This window comes from Akebia trifoliata, chromosome 3 (assembly GCF_017979445.1).
Source record: "Akebia trifoliata isolate Shusen 1 chromosome 3, ASM1797944v1, whole genome shotgun sequence".
Taxonomy (NCBI): Eukaryota; Viridiplantae; Streptophyta; class Magnoliopsida; order Ranunculales; family Lardizabalaceae; genus Akebia; species Akebia trifoliata.
In genome coordinates, this window is record NC_141377.1 from 54925371 (window position 1) to 54947592 (window position 22222).

The 22222-nt window shown below is 34.7% G+C and overlaps 3 protein-coding genes across 3 annotated transcripts; all 3 read left to right on the forward strand.

The window, feature by feature from the left end:
• Nucleotides 1–714: 714 nt before the first annotated feature.
• Nucleotides 715–3619, forward strand: LOC147408071 (glyoxylate/hydroxypyruvate reductase HPR3-like). The gene is made up of 2 exons (XM_086436922.1): nucleotides 715–1395; nucleotides 2908–3619. The coding sequence occupies exons 1-2, from the start codon at nucleotides 859–861 to the stop codon at nucleotides 3430–3432; spliced, it is 1062 nt and encodes a 353-aa protein (XP_086293048.1). The 5' UTR covers nucleotides 715–858; the 3' UTR covers nucleotides 3433–3619.
• Nucleotides 3620–9875: 6256 nt separating this feature from the next.
• LOC147408072 (glyoxylate/hydroxypyruvate reductase HPR3-like) lies at nucleotides 9876–11874 on the forward strand. Its single transcript, XM_086436925.1, has 2 exons — nucleotides 9876–10454; nucleotides 11291–11874. The coding sequence occupies exons 1-2, from the start codon at nucleotides 9999–10001 to the stop codon at nucleotides 11813–11815; spliced, it is 981 nt and encodes a 326-aa protein (XP_086293051.1). The 5' UTR covers nucleotides 9876–9998; the 3' UTR covers nucleotides 11816–11874.
• Nucleotides 11875–17835: 5961 nt separating this feature from the next.
• Nucleotides 17836–21057, forward strand: LOC147408073 (glyoxylate/hydroxypyruvate reductase HPR3-like). The gene is made up of 2 exons (XM_086436930.1): nucleotides 17836–18363; nucleotides 20415–21057. Exons 1-2 carry the CDS (start codon nucleotides 17911–17913, stop codon nucleotides 20934–20936), a joined length of 975 nt encoding a protein of 324 aa, XP_086293056.1. The 5' UTR covers nucleotides 17836–17910; the 3' UTR covers nucleotides 20937–21057.
• Nucleotides 21058–22222: the final 1165 nt, after the last annotated feature.

The following is a 22222-nucleotide window of genomic DNA, read 5'->3' on the forward strand; positions in this document are numbered from 1 at the left end:
TCCCACATCCTATAATCATCGAGATTAGTTTTCAAAATTATAAAATGGGTAGTGATTAGTAGCCAATGCTTAGAGAGCCAACGTTTTGTCCTATATGGATTAGAAGTTTCGGATTGTGCTGAATTTTTATAAAGAGTATCTCTACGGCGAGGAAATCATCCTCACAAAACATTAAGGAAAATGTTGGAATGACACAAATGGAGACACAAAGGTGACAAAAATAATGTGGTAGTGTGCACATAACTGTAGATGTTTTTTACTCGTATCTCATAAAAACGCATCTATGCCATGAGTTTTTGTCATCCTTTGTGTCACCCTAGTATGACTCAAAAATTAATTCATTCTAAAACTTCTAATGCCATCAAAAGTGGTTTACAAGCTAAAGAACTGTAGATCGTCACTTATATTAATTTGTAAATTACTTTTGATATAGTTAGAAGTTTTATAATAAGATGATTTTTTGTGAACATAATTGTCAGAAGGTAATATCATTTTTACTATGTAATTTTAAAAATTCCTCTAATTAATTTTTTAAATTACAAATATGATTGTGATAATCTGGCTTGCCCATGTGGCATACTCAATGGACACCCTCACGTGACAGATTTGGAGATTGTAGATCTGCTTTTCTCAGGATATAAAATTAATATTTTCATAGAAAGGTGCAGTTTTGTATCCCAAGAAAGCAGGTTTACCATTCTTGTTCCTGTCACGTCAAGGCTGTTGACCGGATAAGTCCGATTATCACGACTCTTGCAATTGGGCCGCCACCTTCAAATTGATAGGAAATTGTAGATGTCCGTTGAGATTTGTGGTTAAACGGTTAGCATCCAGTCCCTGTCAGATTTCAAGAAACGCATGATCTCCACTATATTTGCTCCTACTAGTTGTGCTATTCGTTATCGCTTCAATTCTCATATCTCATCATCAATGGCTGAAAAAGGAGAAAAATCCAATAATTTACCCATAGTTCTGCTACTTAGAACATTTCCTTTCATCTCTTCTTACGACGAGACATTCTCAAACAAATTTCAATCTCTCAAGCCTTTAGAATCTTCAATGCCCACACATCTGTTCTTGAATTCCAACCCCCAAACCCAATCAGTTAGAGCTTTAATTTGTTCCCCCACCAAACCTTTTCCCTCTGAAGTACTAAGATGTCTATCCTCCCTTGAATGTATCGTGACTACTAGTGTGGGTGTCAATCACATTGACATGGCAGAGTGCCAACGCAGAGGTATAGTTGTTGCTAATGTTGGCACAGTGTTCACAGAGGATGTTGCAGATTACGCTGTTGGACTCTTACTTGATGTCCTTAGACGTGTCTCTGCTGCAGATGGTTATGTTCGTAAAGGGCTTTGGTCTCTCAAGGGGGACTATCCTCTCGGTTCCAAGGTCAGTTTATTCTAATCTAATGTTGCATATACAATCTATTAGACAAAATGCCTATTTCAAAAATATTTTGAATTTAGCGGTGGTCTCTTAGGCCGAAGATTGATATGTCACAATCAGTCTTTTTTATTAAAAGATTTGGCTAGGTCTGATACCATGTTAAAATTTTCTTTTAGTAATTAGATTGATCAAGTACAAATTACAATAACCCTAAGAAGATTTATATAAAAAACAAAACAAATCTTAATAATAATTCTAACCAATCGGATAACCACAATCAGGACTAACCTATCTCTAACTTTACGATTTAATCTTAAAATATGATTTATGTATGATAGTATATCTTATTACATTACTTCCTATTATACTTTAATAAAAGGATTTTTAAGTCGATTTCAGATCCATGAACCATAAAAAAAAAATGATTTTGAGATGCAAGAGAAGATGAAAGAAATTAAAATTTGTTTTCGTGTCTTGGCTTGGTCACAAATGATACATCGCAAACAATTATTAATACCATGGTTACTCCACCAAGTCATCCCTCGAATAGGACCACACTTGGAGATCAGTTAGGAAAACTACTAAGTAATATTTAGTTTAATAAGAGATTAACTTACATGTGATATTTTGAAGCATTTCGTTTTCAAGGTTCTTCTGTTTAAGATGAGAAGTCTATGACAGAAAATTGTAATTTCATTTGTGCTGACATTTTGAGCTATTTACTTTTGCATTATTTGCAGTACAAAGGGAATTTTTAGCATTTCTTTTCGATTGGTGACCTTGCATGTGAGCACACATACTTTGTCTGGTTTGCAAAGGGTATTGATTTGGTTAGCTGCTTATTGAACTGTTTTTGAAGAGTTCTCAGGCATACTTTTTTTATCTCGCAGAAAATCAAACTGAAGTCATGTCATGTTGTTGCTGGTTGTTATGTTAAGAGATTAGAAAGTCCCAAACGCCTGTGTACACTAATGATTCTAGAATGATCACGAAGAAATCCATGTTTTAGATCCCAAGGATATGCAATATTAAACTTGAGAACACTCCGAACAGTTTTGGATAAGAGGGACGATAAAAGAGAGGAGAGATCCGATTTTCTTAGGTTAATGTCTCATACAATCTCCAATATTTCTCCTAAACCACCTTGACCTTAGTGATGTTAATCGTTTCTCCTTGCAAATCTACCATGGTATTCAAGCATCCTTGGCCCAAGATTGCTCTGTTTGAGATTTTTTATACTCTCTTTTTAATAGGTTTTTCAATTCCCCTTCAGTCTAGACACATTTTACTTGATTGATCCCGTCATCATTATGTGCAACCACCATCATCATTGTCAAAAACCTTATTCCAAATATTCGGTTAGCTAAACGAATCCTATTCCTCTATTCTACTCCAATAAGGGGCACATCATTTGTTGTTGAAAATGTGTTAATATCTACTTTTACTATCTCCATACATTAAATGGTTGTGAATTAGAACTATGGTTCTATTTAAATGATCTGGTGGTGATTGCAGGTGGGGGGTAAGCGTGTAGGTATAGTTGGGCTTGGAAGCATTGGCTTCGAAGTTGCAAAAAGACTTGAAGCTTTTGGCTGCCATATTTCATACAACGCAAGGAAGAAGAAGCAATCTGTTTCATACCCTTACTATTCTAATGCTCGTGATCTTGCAACTGACAGTGATATTCTCATTATTACTTGCTCATTGACCGATGAAACCTACCACGTCATTAACAAGGATGTTCTTTTAGCTTTAGGGAAAGAAGGAGTTGTCATTAATGTGGGACGTGGGGCTCTTATCGATGAGAAGGAATTGGTTAGGTGTTTGGAACAAGGAGAAATCGGAGGTGCTGGTTTAGATGTGTTCGAGAATGAGCCAGATGTGCCCAAAGAGCTATTTGAATTGGACAATGTTGTACTCTCTCCACATAGAGCTGTGTTGACACCAGAATCATTTTCGGCGTTGCATGAAGTGGTAATAGCCAACTTGGAGGCTTTTTTCTCAAATAAGCCATTGTTGACTCCAATAAAATTTGAATGAACTCACTCTCTACCTTTTGAGTAGGCACAACAACTGGGCTGGCAAATTGTCCTATGGGTTACTTTGCTCTGTTCACAGACTTGTTTGGAGTGAAAATAAAACATTGATGAAAATAATCACCTTATTTTGTGGGTGCGTCAAACGAGGTTGTAACAAAGTTCTTAAAATCATGGCCATCATTCTCTCAGATTCTTCAGTGTTGTTTATATGTCAGTTATGAATTGATGTAGGTTGAATGTTGGTGCAAAAGATAAATAACTCGAACAGAACTAGGGCATTGATATTACAACAACATTATGTTATATATAAACATAATAAATCGTTTTATTATACGGAATGATTTTACAACAAAATCATGTATCACTATTTGAAAAAAGGGGTAAATTCAACGCAACTCTTTTAAACACTCTGAGAAAAAAAGGCTAAATTCAATGGATCTTGGCGTCGAATTTATCCCTTTTTTCATGTAGTGTATGATATTTATCTATAGCATAATGGTGTGGTAATATATTTTCAAGTTCATGTAGGGAAGTTGAGAAGGTTTTCATGGAAACTACTTGAAGTCACTTTCCCTAAGATCACATAATTAACCTGAATGTGCATCCAAACAGGTTGGGTCTGTGTTATAGTGGAGCATCTAAGAAGGTTGATATGTAGTTGGTAGAAATCTGATTTGTAATCCACAGAGAAAGTATTATGGTAGGTTTTATACCATAGCTTATGGAGGAACTCATTATTTGCAGTATTAAGAATTCTCTAAAACTAATCCAAGGATGTCTCCAGTGTGCTTCATTTTTGGTATTGGTGAATGGGTCTTCAATTGGAAATTTTTGTGGAACTTGCGACTTGAGGCAGGGAGACCCTCTTTCTCCATCTCTCTTTATTCTTGTAGAGGAGGGGTTGAGTCTTGGGTTAAACTCTCTTGCTAGCTCAGGAAAAGTGCAGAGATTTGCAGTTTCAAGAAGTGGGATGCCTTTGCAGACTATGAAAAGGCTCCGGGGCAACAAGTCAGTATAAAGAAAAGCAGGTGTTGAGCTTTTCTCAAAGAGCTCGCCCTTCTAATTACCTTACTACCTTATTTTCTGGAGGAGTAACTAGTGAAACGTGTAGTAGCTTGGTCTCTAAAATTCCCCCTCCCCCACCCCCCACAAATAAAAAAAAAAAATGGAGGGGAGGAAGGTCAAATTCCTCTCGGAAGGAGGTTGCTTAACACTACTATCTCATATTTTTTCCTCAATGTCCATTTACTTGTTATCCATTCTCCCCTTACCAAAGGCAGTTATTTCTTCTTTAGAATCTTTATTTGCAAAAAATTTCTAGGAGGATGAAGAGTGAAGAAAGAGACACCATTTGGTAGCTTAGAAAAAGTAGTGTAAACCAAAAGACGAAGGGGTGTTGGGAACTAGAGATCTCTCTCAAATATCCATAAGGCGGGAATGATCAACCTTTGTTGGAGATAGCCACGAAGAAAGGCTTATGGATTGAATGTCTGAAAAATAAATATCTGAAGGAAGAGGATTGGCGGGCTACCGACGCACAAGGTGGAGGGCCTAAGTTATGGCGTAGCATTCGTAAATTTATGCATCTTATAGTATTGAGAACGAAGAAATTAGTGCATAATCTTCTTTATTTCTTCATGGCTAGCAAGGGGATGGACCTCTTATAGCACTCTGACCAAATGCAAATAAAATAGTCAAGATTAGTAAATGTGGAACAATGGCGACTGGATTGAAGGTCGGCTCAGATCATTGGTTGGGGACGAAACAACAGCAGATGATATCCACCTCTCATACAAGCTTCTCAAAAACACTTCTGAGAAAACTATTTAGACTGAAACTACCTTGGACTTGTTCTCTTCTAGGAGCACTTGGAATTCCATTTTTCGTGCGCTGGCTAGCTTTTGGAAAGCTCAATACCAACAAATGTGAGAAGAGTGAAGAATCAATTAGGCGTTTGTTCTTCTCCTGCTCTTCACTTTGGAAATTTGGAAGTTCTTTAGTATTGTCTCTTAAATTTGGTGTGCACAAACATCAATCCAAAGATGATCTGTCTGTGGGGTCGTTCTAATTAATAGTTCTCAATTCACTATAGTGTCAAGTATGACGCCTTGGGTGATCCTTTGGTGCGTTTCGTTGGCAAGGAATGGGGAAATTTTTGAGGCTTGTAATCCATCTCCATGAGGTGTGATAAATAAATGTTTGCGATGGATTCACGAGCAGGAAGTGGTCTTTTTTTTTTTTGAAAAGTATAATATATTAATCAAAGAAAGGAAACAAGAGACAACGAAGCCGAGGAAGCCTCTAAAGAAAAACAAAAAGAAAGAACCACATCAATAATTACATAAGGAATGCCATCTAAAAACAAAATCATCAAATGTTAACCCCGCGAACTCTATATTTTGAGGGGAACTAGTCTTATTATTGAACACTTTGTTATTTCTCTTGGTCCAAATCTCTCAAGCAATAGCAGCGGGAAGCATAGCCCAAAGGATCCTTTTTCTGGTGTAGAAAGCGTTACTAGTTCACTCTTCTAACAACGAAGATAACTTACAAGGAGGGACCCAATTAAGATGGAATAGACCAATGAAAATCGACCAAATATGATAGGAAAAAGAGCAATGGATTAATAAATGATCGACAGATTCCCCATCACACATGCAAAGGGGACAACAATTTGGAGTGATCCAACCCTGCACAATCAAATTGTCCAAAGTAAGAATCTTTCCAAGAGAAGCCAACCAAACAAAGAAAATTACTTTAGAGGGAACTAACCTGGACCAACCATTAACTATCATTGGGGATCTCTCTTCGTCGTAAGTGAACCACTCATAGAAAGACTTGACAGAGAATCTCAAATCCTTAGCCCTTGTCCATTCCCACTTATCCTATTCATTGTCGTTGAGTTGAACTGCATACAAGAGATCTAGGAAAGATGTCACCTCAGTTAGCTTCCAATCATTAAGTGGTCTTATCATATAAGAGGATGCCAAGATCAGAGGAGAGTTGTAGATTGGCTGTTTTGGATTTTACTTTCAAGCCAATACTGCCTTTGTTTGTTGGCGAATAACTTAAGGCTGTGTTTAGTATTACTTTTTCATCCAAACGGAGTGTAAAGGGGAATTTTTAAGTGATGGAGTGCAATTGGTAATGGATGGAGTGCAACTAGTTTGTCCCAAAGGTAGAAAAATTAACAGTTTTCTTTGAAGAGGATGAAGTCAATGGATTTTATATGGGATTGAATGATATTGGGAGAAAATCAAGGGTTTTGGGAATTGGAATGGAGTTGCTCAGTGTGGCACCCTTCCCACTTGACTGGCTTCGTTTTAGCAAGTTTTGTGTTTGAATCAGCTCGAAAATACAACAAAAAACAATTTCCCTTTTCTTTTCTAGAAAATAAATAAAAAATACGAAAAACTGGATTTTTGGCTTTAAAAAAAGAAAAAACAGAGACAAAGAATTTTGACGGGCTAAGGCCCATGAATTTTAAAAACTGAATTTTGACGGTCTAGGACCGTTGAAATTCTTGATGTTCCCAGATTTGATTGCTTAGATCGATCAAATTTCTCTCATCCTTCATTAATTTGACAGTTTCAGCACGTCGGAAAAAAATAAATAAATAAATTTGACAATGAAAAATTCAACGTCAATTCGACCTCTTGGTTCGTCAAATTTGGGATTTTTTCGCATTGTGTATACCTTTTTTATTTTATTTTATTTGTTCTATAAACCATGATCGCGAATTTTAGAATGTCAATAATTGTCTTAGTATTGGTGCTGGATAATGTTTATTGTGTTATAATTTAGTGTACACTATATGTTTGATTTAAATTAAATTAAATTATGTCTATTTTCCTCTCCTTGTTATTGAAAGGCCATTGGATTTTTGTTGTTTGCCTTGCTTTCCGCTTAAGGTGGTGTGGAATTGAAAACTAACTTACCAATTTAAAAAAAATTACGTCTTTTTGCTGTTTTGAAGGTCGACCTGGACCTTGGCAACTATGAATGTTTCCTGGATATCAAGTTGACCTTGACAACAATATCACCACTGCGGACAAGATTTACCAGGTAATTTAGTTAATTGAACATCATTATACGGTTATCATTTTCTTAAGTTTGCATGTATTGATAAATTTGTATGTCGGTTAGTAGAGAATCAGACAGGGTAACAATGCCTCGATGAAGCCTAAAGTTTACTAAAGCCACTAATTTTTGTTCTTAAAGTATAACAGATTGTTATTGACAAAGAGAGGAGATTAGCTAGGAAAACTGTACAAGTGTGATTCAATTGCCACTATAGTTGTGTTTTTATATTAAGGGTTGACAAGTTTTTGTGTGATCTGAATTTTGTATATTGTTACAAATCAAATACTAAAATAAAATAGTTCATGTTTTCCACCCTCATAGGTTTGTTCATTAGCGATTATAAGAGAAAATTTTGGGAAGAGAGCTGTGCTTGTGGCTATTGATGTTGCAATTGGTAATTTTTTCAAGGATAGGATAATGCTGAATTACAAATAACTATATCTTTGTTTTTTGCCCCCACTCAATTTTTTTTTCTTTTTTGAATCATATGAGATACCCTTGCATTTATTCATTGATGGGAGATGCCCCTATAGTTTCAACTAATGACATACGCATTTGCCCCCACTCCCTCACCTCCAAGTCTTACCCCTTCTCAATGTTTTGAAGAAAGCATTGCCTTTGACTTGGGCTTCTCTCATATAATAATTGAAAATGATCTAAATACCCTTTTATTCAATCTCTAACCAAAAAGGTTTGAATTCTCTCAGCAAAACATCTTCAAGCACTTCAACTTAATTTACATTAACTATAGTTTGCCTCCCCCCTTCAAGAAAATCTTGGCTCCGACCTGTGTTTTTTGTTGGATTTTGTTTATCTGGCAAAAATTACAATAGAGTAGTATTTGTTACTGAGGTGATGTAAGTTAATTTGATTTCCATGCTATTATATTGAAAGCGTTGAAACGTGTATTTTGGTCATGCCTTGGTAATGTTGACACATCTAATAAATGATCTCACAGCCTGCATGTGCATCACACATGCAGGGACCACTAGTTTCTTAAAAAGATGATAAAATCATGAATGTAAAGTAAGAAAACGAATGACTGAAGAGAAGAGGTGCCATTGGTTCTACCTTACGATTATGATCCATTTCCAAAGTCCTCCCTTTCTTTGAAGATGGGTTGTTGAACAAATTTCGATTCCTATAAACATGGTCTTCGAAGTTGCCCATCCATCAATTCTTGATTACTCATGCTTGTTCCATCAGGACTTTGGTCTTTATTGACACCCCAATTGGTTCCCAAGTGCCTTCCATCTTTAGAGTGCATGATAGGAACAAGTGTTGGTGTCGACCACATCAACTTGCGCCAGTGCAGGCGGAAGGGCATAATCATATTTTCACATGGTATCATAGCCTTGATTTTCTAACCAAGCTTAAGCTACTGATTATTTACTTCGGCGAGCAACGCTACCGTTGCTTGTCGGACTATCCAATAATATTATTTGTAATTAGTTCTACATAATAATTCTTGTGGGCATTTCATCATACAATCCTTAGATGGCTCCTAAACCAATAATCTCTCACCGACTACCATGTAAGCGCAATGTTGAGAGCAATGTAGAAGTTAGTCTAGAATGACTCTCAGAGCAACTCCTAGGGGAAACTCCATCTTGATGTGAATCGTGATAAATGCACATGTTTTTCATACGTGGCAAAGGTTCAAAACCATAGATCTTTTTTCATCGGGATACACAGGGAAAAAATGTGCAATTATGTGCCCTTACCATGTCAGCTATGTATTCAACCCCGTACCAAAACTGCGTGCATTCATCATTATTCATTCCAAAATGAATTTTGATAATATGATGTAGTTTGTGGCTAATAAACTTATTTAACGTCATTTTCTCTCTCCTACTCATAGTAAAATAAGAAAACTTTCTGATCTGATCACCTTGTGACATTAAGAACATGATTCGATGCAATGCAGTAGTAGAAGACAAAATTATATAAACTTTCAATATATATATATATATATTTTTTATAGTTGAATTTTATTTTTAAATTTGAGTTCTCATTGGCCGGCCATTTTCACCACCTTAGATCAAGTTTGAAAAATAATATATTTTTTAATATATATAAAAAGTGGATTGTAAATGTGATAATGAATGTTGGTCCAACGCCAAAAATTCATATTCATAAATGTCACAAGCGTTGAAATTAAAAAAATAAATATGTCATATACTTTTTAAGATCTGAAATTAAAAAAAATAATTATGTCGGCTGGGGATAAGAGAGAGAATCTCTCTATTGTTGATGTCATTCACGCCACATGCGTTTGTTGGGCTGTGAGAAAACGCGCCACGTGGATAAGTAAACGGTAATAGCAGTATAGTTGGTAACACAAAAACAAAGGAAGAAAGAAGAGTCAAGAAGAGACTGCTTGAATTTGATGATGTATTACTGGACTTCAAATTCTACAGAAGAGAGATTTAAAATGGGCATAAATTGTATCTCCTCTCCTCTTCCGAGTTCTCAAAAGAGTGAATGGCTGGAGAGGAAGAAGGAGAGTTACCTTTGGTTCTTCTTTACGGTGATTTTCCCAAACTCTTCTCTTCCTTCGAAGAAGAATTGTTGAAGAAATTTCGACTTGTGAGGCCATGGTCTTCCAACTTGCCCATCCACCAATTCTTGACCAATCAGAGTCGTTCGATCAGGGCCATGATCTGTATAGCCCCCATGCCAATTGATTCCCAAACACTCCAGTGTCTCCCTTATTTGGGGTGTGTGGCGAGTGCCAGTGTTGGAGTTGACCATATCGACTTGATCGAGTGCAAGAGAAGGGGTATAATCGTCACTAATGCTGGAAACGCTTTCTCCGAAGACGTAGCCGATTTCGCTGTAGGACTCTTGATCGATGTTCTTAGATCCATATCCGCATCAGACCGATATGTTCGCTCTGGCCTCTGGCCTATCAAAGGAGAGTATCCTCTTGCTCACAAGGTTATCATCGTCTTTTCCCATCTCTTATTTTAGATTAATGTGGTATTTACAAACACATCATCATCTCAAATTAATTCTTCCAAAATATGATATTTTTGTTTTTCGTTAGAGATTGGAAAGTCCCAAACACTTATATGTACATCAATGCTTCTACAATAACAAAGAAATTCATGCTTTAGATCCTCAGGACATGTTATATTAACTTTGAGAACACTTGAGCAGTCTTAGGAGTGAGGAGAGATTATTTTTGGTAGGTTAACATCTCATACAGTCTCTAATCTTTTCTATTGAGAATTGTTTGGTCTATACTTTCCACCTAAATCAGTCACCTTTGTTATGTTTATGTATGTATGTATGTATCTTGTAATTTGTTTAATCATTTCTCCTTGCAAATCAACCATGGTATTCAAGCATCCTTAGCCTAATATTTCCCTATGTTGGATTGATTTATGAGATTTAGATGGTTTTTATTTTATTTTAATCTCTGACATGTAGATATAAACAGCACAATTCTTGCTCCAACAAACATCACACAAACTTCATATGTTGTGATACGAAAGGAAGTACTGATGATGTTTTTCAGTTGATTGATCTCATCATCATTATGTAACACTACCATCATCGTCAATAACCACCTTATTCCAAAGATTCAGTTTGCTAAACGAATCCTATTCCTCCATTCTACTCTATTAAGGGTTACGTCTTTTGATGTTGAATGTGTGTTAATATCTGTTTTCACCATCCCCATCCAATACTACTATAAGTAGAATTCCGTTAAATGGTTGTGAACTTGAACTATAGTTCCATTTAAATGACATGGTGATCGTTGATTGCAGTTGGGGGGCAAGAAAGTAGGTATTGTTGGGCTTGGAAGCATTGGTTCTGAAGTTGCAAAAAGACTTGAAGCCTTTGGCTGCCATATCTCATACAACTCAAGGAAGAAGAAGCAATCTGTTTCATTCCCTTATTATTCTAATGCTCATGATCTTGCAATCGACAGCGATATTCTCATTATTACTTGTGCATTGACAAACGAAACCTACCACGTGATTAACAACGATGTTCTTTCAGCTTTAGGGAAGGAAGGAGTTGTAATTAATGTGGGACGTGGGGCACTTGTTGATGAGAAGGAATTGGTTAGGTGTTTGGTGCATGGAGAAATTGGAGGTGCTGGTCTAGACGTGTTTGAGAATGAGTCCGATATGCCCAAAGAGCTATTTGAATTGGAAAATGTTGTACTCTCTCCACATAGAGCTATTTTTACTCCAGAATCATTTTCGGCGTTGCATGAAATTGTCATAGCCAACTTGGAGGCTTTCTTCTCAAATAAGCCGTTGTTGACTCCAATAACATATGAATGAAGGGACTCTGTAACTTTCAAGTAGCCCAAAAACTTAAATGGCAAATTGTCTTATACTCACTTTGCTCTGTTCACCGAGTTGTTTGGACTGAAAATAAAACATTGAAGAAAGTAATCACATTTTAGGCAAAGCTGGAACGCTTATTTTGTTAGGTGTTTCCACACATGGCAAAAGTTCTGGTTGCGTTCAAATTGTATTATATCTTTGTGTGTATGATGTGAACCAACTGCAGATATTAAATATACTTGAGGCGAAGAGATATGTAACTGCAAGCCAAAGCTGAGCCCATTCCTTATTCTTTAGTCTACCATATTATGAGAAATTTTTGTTAGCTCAATCGGAGAAATAATGTCAAACCTTGAACTTCAATTGGTTTACATTGAGTTTCAAGGTGGATGGGCGCTTAACTAAAAATCTTGCGACACTTGAACATTACATTGAAAGTGCGTTGAATTAAGAGCAAGCAATAAACATAAAAGTTTTAGTCATTGAGGTGGTATTAAAGAATATTAATATTTATATTGACGAACCCAATTAGGATAATGAAATTAGTCCAAAGGAGAATTTCATTTAACTAATTAGATTGGAATCTGGGTAATGTAATAGATTTACATAAGTTTAGTAAACTTAGGATTGAATAACCAAGGTAACAAAACTAACTAAATAAATTATGTAAATTGTATTAATCTTGTAGGATAATTATATTACCTTAAAATAAGTTAACAATAAATATACTAGTTTAATATAAAATTTACGTGATATTAATAAGTTCATTATTATTAAATATAACTCAAAGTTAGTGGTTTGTTTTTATTTGTTATACAAAGTCAAGAAGTATCTCACACGAGAATTTCAAGATGGTTGATATGGGCAAGACAATGTATGTAATTAGTATAGAAATTCATTGAAATTAATCTCAAGGATTGTCTTAGAAATGATGTATCAATCGAGTCTTGGATAAACAATATGAAGTCTTGTTCAATCAGTGATGTGTCTCTGTGAAAAGAAGACAAGCTCAACTTCATGCAATGTTTGTAGAATGAATTGGAGAAAGAACAGATGAATGATATTTCATACAACTTAATTGTTGAGAGTTTGATGTGCGGTCAAACCTGTATTGGATCGGATATCAATTTTATACTTGGAATTTTGGGTAAATATCAGAGTAACTTAAGAATAAACTATTGAAAAATTGTAAAGTAGGTAACACGATATTTACAATGAACGAAGAATTATATGCTCACTTATAAAAGATTATATCATCTAAGATGTGATTAGATATTTAGATTCAGATTTTCTCAAATTTGGTTGCGGAATTTTATCTCAAGAGTTAAGGTTGTCAACTCTTTTGTTAGGTCGTTAAAGATATATTGTGATAATACCGTAGTTATGTAATAATTTAAGAATATCAAGTATTCAAACGTTGTGAAACATGTGAAAGTCAAATACTTGGTGGTTTGAGAGAGAGAGATTCTAAAAATAGTTAGTATCAATTGAAAACATTAGTACCATTTACATGTTAGTTGATTCATTAAAAAAATGGTTGTCACAAAAAACTTACAAAGAACAAATTATTAGGGTAGGTCTTTTGGGGAAATCCTTTATGTATTTGAAGGATTTTCTTTGGAAGAGGTTATGTAAGACCTTAACACTAATATTAAATAAAGTTATTTCTACTTATTTTTTATTTCTATTTATATTATGATTATATTGCGATTTATATTAAATTTATAAGAAATGTTTTGACAAGACAAATTATAGGAGCATAATTATAGACTATATTAGGAAGGATTATTATTGGAATGGAATATGACATAGATGACATATAACAATCATGACTCACATTAATGTCTAATCAAAAAATAATATTATTGTATCTAATTAAATTTAGATTATTGATAGTTTTTAAAATTTGTGATCACGTGTAAAATTATTTTAGGGTAATTAGAAAAACACCCTGCAAATTAATAAGGGCAACCCACACCATAACCTAATTTTTTTTTTTTTTCATCTTATATGAGTTAAAAATTTTGTGAATGATCTGATTTTTGGTGAGGATGATCACTATGATGATGAGATCATCTTAATAAAAAAGATCAGTCAATTCCAAAACTTCAAACACCATCAAAACATGTTTACAAAAAAAATGGACGATTTATGGTTCTTGAACTTGTTTTGATGATGTTAGAAATATCAGAATGGGCTGATTTTTTGTAAGGATGATATTCTTATCATATATATCATTTTCACCAAAAATCAGCTCATTCTGAAACTTTTACCCATATTGAAAGCTTTCTCGATCCGTGGGTTGCGGATTCGTTTTTTTGTGGTTTGGGACTTGGAAGTTACCACCTAGTTTTACGGTCTAAGAATCAGATCATGACTCTAAACAGATAAATAATACTAATTAAAGAAAAAAGAAACTATGGGTCCAGAGATCATGTTACGGGATTGGAAGGTGTTAGGCACCAATCCTGCCAAGTAAATGTTGGTCTCTACTTTTCCCAAAAATTATTACATTGCTAAAAAATAACCTTAAAAAATCAAAATAAAATATTACCTTTGTTACCTTGGGTGATTGTAGCAATTAGTTCCCTCAGAGTTGGTGGAGAGCGTCCTCATGTGAGTTTTCTTACTTTTTCTCCGTCACTAGATCTGTTTCTGATCTTCAAGATGAGATATTTTCCTCCTAGATATGAATATTTTCTAGATGTTATGGGTGTTTTGAAGGTTTCTGGGTATTTTTTGAGGAATTCTGTGTGTTTTTTTAGTAGAAAAGAGGGTTTGGGTGTTAGCTAGGGACTTGGGACATCAAATTTAGGATTTTGGTAAGGTTGGGGGTGTTTCTGACCTCTCTTTCTTAGGATTTTTCTTAACCTGCGAGATTAGGTTGTAAAAACTCCTTATTTATAGAGTTTGTTTGGGAGTTTCTAAGTTTAACTAAGTTTTTTTTAAATAAGGTGAATTAGAGCTTAAAATTAGGATTTTAATTCTTACGTACAATAAAAGAATATTTTTTAAGTTTTTTGGAAAACTCCCCTAATTATATATTTAATTCTTTGGACCTCCAAATGGAGGGGTCTTTTAATAAATATCAGGTGGGCTCTCACTTAAATAAATGAGTCACCACTTAAAATTTGACCCGTAGGCTTAATTAATTGGTTTTAATTGTTTAAAAATTTTAATTTAATTTATTAAGATTTCACTTTACGTTAATTAATGTTTTAATTATTAATTTCAAAATTTTAAATTTTTATGATTGAAAAATTACCGTTTTACCCCCGAAAATGACTTTAGTGTTGAGAGGTTATTTTTCGATGTTTTGGGATGTTTTGAAATCAGTTTTTTGTAAGGAATTCAATAAGAGTATCGATTTGTTTCACTTATGGATTTTTGACCGAAATGGTAATGGATCATATGAGGGGCATTTTCATAATTTTGTCGAATTTTGTGAAAATTGACGAAACAGTTTATTTAATTTTAATTTGTTATTTTATGTGTTTGAAAGAGTTTTTTAAGCGTAATGTAGGCTCTAGGAATGTTTTGATGTTAGGGGTATTTTGATAATTTAGTTATTTTTTAGCGATTTTTTGGTAAAGCTTCTTTTTGTCTCACAATGATGATTTTTACGTTTTTGGATCATATTTTTCTAACATAACGTGATTTCTAAAGTTTTGTTTATTTGAGATACCTCATCCGAATTTCTAAAATATATCTAGTAACAAATAAAAAATATTGAAATATTCATATATCATTGGAAACCGTCACAATCGGGTTGACGACTTGATTAATCTGGCGAGTGTGAAAATAGGGTATCTACACATATAAGACAAAATAATTCGACTATGGTGTAGTAGTCCTTATTAATTTTTGGGGTGCTTTTATAATTACCCATTATTTTATTATAGAATCCTAAATTGAGTCATTTTGGAAAGCACATTGTCTTTCAACTAATGACATACACATTTGCCCCCACTCCCTCACCTCCAAGTCTCACCCCCTCTCAATTTTTTGAAGAAGACATTGTCTTTGACTTGGGCTTCTCTCATATAATAATTGAAAATGATCTAAATACCCTTTTCTTCAATTTCTAACCAAAAACCTTTGAATTCTCTCCACAAAACATCTTCAAGCTCTTCAACTTAATTTATCATTAACTATAGTTTGCCTCCCCCCTCACCCTACAAGAAAATCCTAGCTTGGACCTGTGTTTTTTTGTTGGGTTTTGTTTATTTGGCAGAAATTACAATAGAGTAGTATTTGTTATGCTGAGGTGATGTAAGTTACTTTGATTTCCATGCTATTATATTGAAAGCATTGAAATGTGTAATTTGGCCATGCCTTGGCAATGTTGACACATCTAATGTATGATCTCACAACCTGCATGTGCATCACACATGCAGAGAATACTAGTTTCTTAAAAAGATGATAAAATCATGAACGTAAATTCAGAGTTGGGGAGAAGAGGTACCATTGGTTCTACCTTACAATTATGATCCATTTCCCAAACTTTTCCCTTTCTTTGAAGATGGGTTGTTGAATAAATTTCAACTCCTGGAGACATGGTTTTCGAATTTGCCCATCCATCAATTCTTGACCACTCATGCTTATTCGATTAGGGCTTTGGTCTTCATTGACACCCCAATTGATTCCCAAACCCTTGAGTGCCTCCCTTCTTTAGAGTGCATGGTAGGAATAAGTGTTGGTGTCGACCACATCGACTTGTGTGAGTGCGGGCGGAGAGGCAAAATCATATTTTCATATAGTATCATAACCTTGATTTTTTGACCACGCTTAAGGTATTGATTACTTACTTCAGTGAGCAGAGTCGTCGCTACTTGTCGGATTGTCCAATAATGTCATTTGTAATTAGTTCTACATACTAATTCTTGTGGGCATTTCATCATACAATCCTTAGATGGTTCCTAAACCAATAATCTCTCACCCACTATCACGTAAGCGCACTGTAGAAGTTAGTCTAGAATGACCCTCAAAGCAACTCCCAAGGGAAACTCCATTTTGATGTGAATCGTGATAAATGTACGTGGCAAAGGCTCAGAACCATAAATCTTTTTCATTGGAATATATAGGAAAAAGATGTGTAGTTCTATGCCCTTGCTACGTCAGCCACATACCCAACCCTGAACCAAAACCACATGCATTCATCATTATTCATTCCAAAATGAATTTTGATAATAAGAAGCAGTTTGTGGCTAACCGACTTAACACCATTTTCTCTCTCCTACCCATAGTGAAATAAAGAAAACTTCCTGATCTAATCACCTTGTGATATTAAAAACATGATTCGATGCAATGTACTTGTAGAGGAAAAAATTATATGAATTTTCAAAAAAAAAAAAAAACTAAAAAAATATATTTTTCACTGTTGAATTTTATTTTTAAATTTGGATTGTCATTGACTGTTCCATTTACAAGACTTTGGATCAAACTTGAAAAATAATATTTTTTTAATAATATTTTTTTTAATATGAATATTTTCATAAAATTTAAAATACGGATTGTAAATGTGATAATCAATGTGAGTCCAAATGACCCTTTCTAAGATTTAAAATAAAATAAAATAAGTCCACAATAGATAAGAGAGAGGATCTCTTTATTATTGGATCATTCACACCACATGTCAAACGTTTATTGGACGTGTGAGCAAACGCGTCATGAGCGTACTCCAATACTGTGTCATATTATCAGCACTATTCTTAAAAATACTGTGTCATATTATCAGCACTATTCTTAAAAATAGGAGAGGTTTTGGAATATGCTTTGGAGTTGCTCTCAGAAACATAAATGCTTAACCCTGGTATTTTCCTGTAAAAATTATCCTATATACACACGTGGCGGTTTCTGAATCTCTTATTCAAATAACCACTAACATTTCTACAGGCGCCATAAGTAGACGGTTATAGCTGGTAACATGTTTCGTAAGTTTTGGTTAAAAAAGACAAAAACAAAGGAGTCAAGAAGAGTCAAGAAGAGACTGATTGATTATGATGTATTACTAGACTTCAAATTCTATATAAGAGAGATTTAAAATGGACATAAATAATATCCCCTCTTCCGAGTTCCGAAAAGAGTGAATGGCTGGAGAGGAAGGAGAGCTACCTTTGGTTCTTATTTACGGCGATCTTCCGAAACTCTTCTCTTCCTTTGAAGAAGAATTGTTGAAGAAATTTCGACTTGTGAGGCCATGGTCTTCGAACTTGCCCATCCACCAATTCTTGACCAATCACAGTCGTTCGATCAGGGCCATGATCTGTATGGGCCCCATCCCAATTGATTCCCAAACACTCCAGTGTCTCCCTTATTTGGGGTGTGTAGTGGGTACCAGCGTTGGAGTTGACCACATCGACTTGATCGAGTGCAAGAGAAGGGGTATAATCGTCACTAATGCTGGAAACGCTTTCTCCGAAGACGTAGCCGATTTCGCTGTGGGACTCTTGATCGATGTTCTTAGATCCATATCCGCATCAGACCGATATGTTCGCTCTGGCCTCTGGCCTATCAAAGGAGAGTATCCTCTTGCTCACAAGGTCATCATCGTCTTCTCCCATCTCTTATTTTAGAATATATGGTATTTACAAACAAATCATCGTCTCAAATTAATTCTTCCAAAATATGATATTTTTGTTTTTAGTTGATATGTGATTTTGATTATAATCCAAACCTCTTTTTTATCACACTCCTCTTAATGATATTTGTTAATTTCCTCCATTCTCTAATAATTCTAATGCAACTCAACTAACCAGTTTTTAATAAAAACCTAATGTATATGTTAGAAAGAACCTAAGATCCGAAGTATAAATCAACAAGAACACAAGAATCTCACAAGACACAGGATATACGCGGTTCGGTCAAAGCATCGACCTACATCCACGGGCAAAAACGGTGATTTCATTGTATTAACCAAAGAGGAATTAGGTTACAATTTCTCTCTACCTCTCGTATATCTCTCACACCCTTTTAGGATTTCATCTCTTACCCTTTATATACTTAGGGTTACAAAGAGGTTAAACAGGTCGGATCCAAAGACCAAACCAAATGTGCTCAATATTTTTGTCCGGTTAAACGGGTCGTTAACGGATCATCAAAAGATTTGGGTTGAATCCACGAAAACTCTCCATATACAAGAATAGAAGATATAACCCAACAGTATAGGATCATACTAGGAGATTAGTTTGGAAAACTTCTAAGTATTATTTAGTTTAATAAAAAATCAGTAAACTTACATGAGATGTTTTGAGGTATTTTCTTTCTAGGTTCTTTTTTTTAAGATGAGAAGTGTTAGAAAAAATCCTATGATCCGAATTATAAATCAAACAAGAGCACAAGAATCTCACACGACACAAGATATACGTGGTTTGGTCAAAGTATTGACTTATGTCCATGGGCAAAAACGGTGATTTCACTATATTAACCAAAGAAGAACAAGGCTACAATTTCTCTCTGTCTCTCGTATATCTCTCACACCTCTTTAGGTTTCATCTCTTACCCTTTATATACTTAGGGTTACAAAGAGATTAAACGGGTCATGCAGATCGTTAATGGATTATCAACAGATCCGGGTTAAATCCACGACAACTCTCCATAGACAAGACTAGAAGACATAACCCAGCAAGAAGTCTATGAATGAAAATGATATTGTAAGTTCATTTGTACTGATATTTTGAGCTATTTACATTTTATCTACTTTTGCATTATTTGCAGTATAGAGGACATTTTTCGCATTTCTTTTCGATTGTCTGGTTTGCGAAGGGTATTGATTTGGTTCATTGAATTATTATTGAAGGGCTCTTAGGCAAGAACTGTTTACGTCGCCAAAAATCAAACTAAATTCATGTCACGTTATCATTGGTTGTTAGAGATTGGAAAGTCCCAAACACCTATGTACATCAATGCTTCTAGAATAACAAAGAAATTCATGCTTTAGATCCCCAGGATATGTTATATTAACTTTGAGAACACTTGAGCAGTCTTAGGAGTGAGGAGAGATTCAATTTTGGTAGGTTAACATCTCATACAGTCTCGAATCTTTTCTATTGAGAATTGTTCGGTCTATACTTTCCACCTAAACCAGTCACCTTAGTTATGTTTATGTATGTATCCTGTAATTTTTTTAATCATTTCTCCTTGCAAATCAACCATGGTATTCAAGCATCCTCAGCCTAATATTTCCCTATGCTGGATTGATTTATGAGATTTAGATGGTATTTTTTTTCCTTCTCTGACATGTAGGTATAAACAACACAATTCTTGCTCCAACAAACATGACATAAACTTCATATGTTGTGATACGACAGGAAGTACTGAGGATGTTTTTCAGTTGATTGTCTCATCATCATTATGTAACACTACCATCATCATCAACATCGTCAAAAACCACCTTATTCCAAAGATTCAGTTGGCTAAACGAATCCTATTCCTCCATTCTACTCTATTAAGGGTTTCGTCTTTTGATGTTGAATGTGTGTTAATATCTGTTTTCACCATCTCCATCCAATACTACTATAAGTATAATTCCGTTAAATGGTTGTGAACTTGAACTATAGTTCTATTTAAATGACATGGTGATTGATGATTGCAGTTGGGGGGCAAGAAAGTAGGTATTGTTGGGCTTGGAAGCATCGGTTCTGAAGTTGCAAAAAGACTCGAAGCCTTTGGCTGCCATATCTCATACAACTCAAGGAAGAAGAAGCAATCTGTTTCATTCCCTTACTATTCTAATGCTCGTGATCTTGCAACCGACAGTGATATTCTCATTATTACTTGTGCATTGACTAGCGAAACTTACCACATAATCAATAAGGATGTTCTTTCAGCTTTAGGGAAGGAAGGAGTCATCATTAACGTGGGGCGTGGGGCTCTTATTGATGAGAAGGAATTGGTGAGATGTTTGGTGCAAGGAGAAATTGGAGGTTCTGGTCTAGACGTGTTCGAGAATGAGCCAGATGTGCCCAAAGAGCTATTTGAATTGGACAATGTTGTACTTTCTCCTCATAGAGCTGTGTTGACACCAGAATCACTCTCAGCGTTGTATGAAATTGTCATAGCCAACTTGGAGGCTTTCTTCTCAAATAAGCCGTTGTTGACTCCAATAAAAAAATGAATTAAGGGACTCTGTATCTTTCAAGTAGCACTAGGACTGAAAATAAAACATTGAAGACAGTAATCACGTTTAGGCAAAGCTGGAACGCTTATTTTATTAGGTGTTTCCAAACATGGCAAAATTTCTGGTTGTGTTCAAATTGTCTTATATCTTTGTATGTATAATGTGAACCAACTGCAAATATTAAATGTACTTGAGGCAAAGGGATATGTACCTGCAAGCCAAAGCTGAGCCCATTCCTTATGCTTTAGACTACCATACTATGAGAAATTTATGTAGCTCAATCAGAGGAACAATGTCAAACGTTGAACTTCAATTGGTTTACATTGAGTTTCATGGATGGGCGCTTTAACTAAAAATCTAGCGGCACTCGGACACTACATTGGAAGTGCGTTGAATTAAGAGCAGACAATAAACATAAAAGTTTTAGTTATCGAAGTGATATTAAAGAACATTAATATTTACACTGACAAACCCAGTTAAGATAATGGAATTAGTCCAAAGGAAAATTTCATTTAACTAATTAGATTGGAATCTGGGTAATGTAATAGATTTACATAAGTTTAATAAACTTAGGATTGAATAATCAAGGTAACAAAACTAGCTAAATAAATTATGTAAATTGTATTAATCTCATAGGATAATTATACTACTTTAAAATAAGTGAACAATAAATATATCTAGTTTAATTTAAAATTTAGGTAATATTACTAAGTTCATTATTAATTAATGTTTATGTGAAATGATTTACAACATGGTTAAATCTCACAAAACCACCTTTCATCTTTCCATGAAATGCCTTGCCTTACTAAACAAGGCAACCATGACCCACTTATGTACAATAGTACCTCCTATGATTTAGAAATCATTAAATTTAAACATATCATATAACTTAGAAAATAAGATGATATCAAACGTCTTTTAAAATTAAAATCCAATACAAAAAAACACAAATGACTAAAATAATTCTAATTCCATAATTAAGGTCTTACATTTACAAAAGAGTCGTGCTGGGGTGACACAGTATTTACTGTGATTCTCACAAGTCTGACATGGACATGCATACATGATCGTAGATGATTTTTACTCGTATTGCGAGGAAACACATCAATGTTTATGTTCACATCCCATATCAGACTTGTGAGAATCGCAATAAATACTTTTTGTCATTTCAACATTTTCCTTTACAAAAGGATTAGGTAGTTGAGACAGTTCAAATTATAACTCTTAGCATGATAACAACCACTTGTAAACTTGAAATCCTATTTATTATGATTATTAAATCT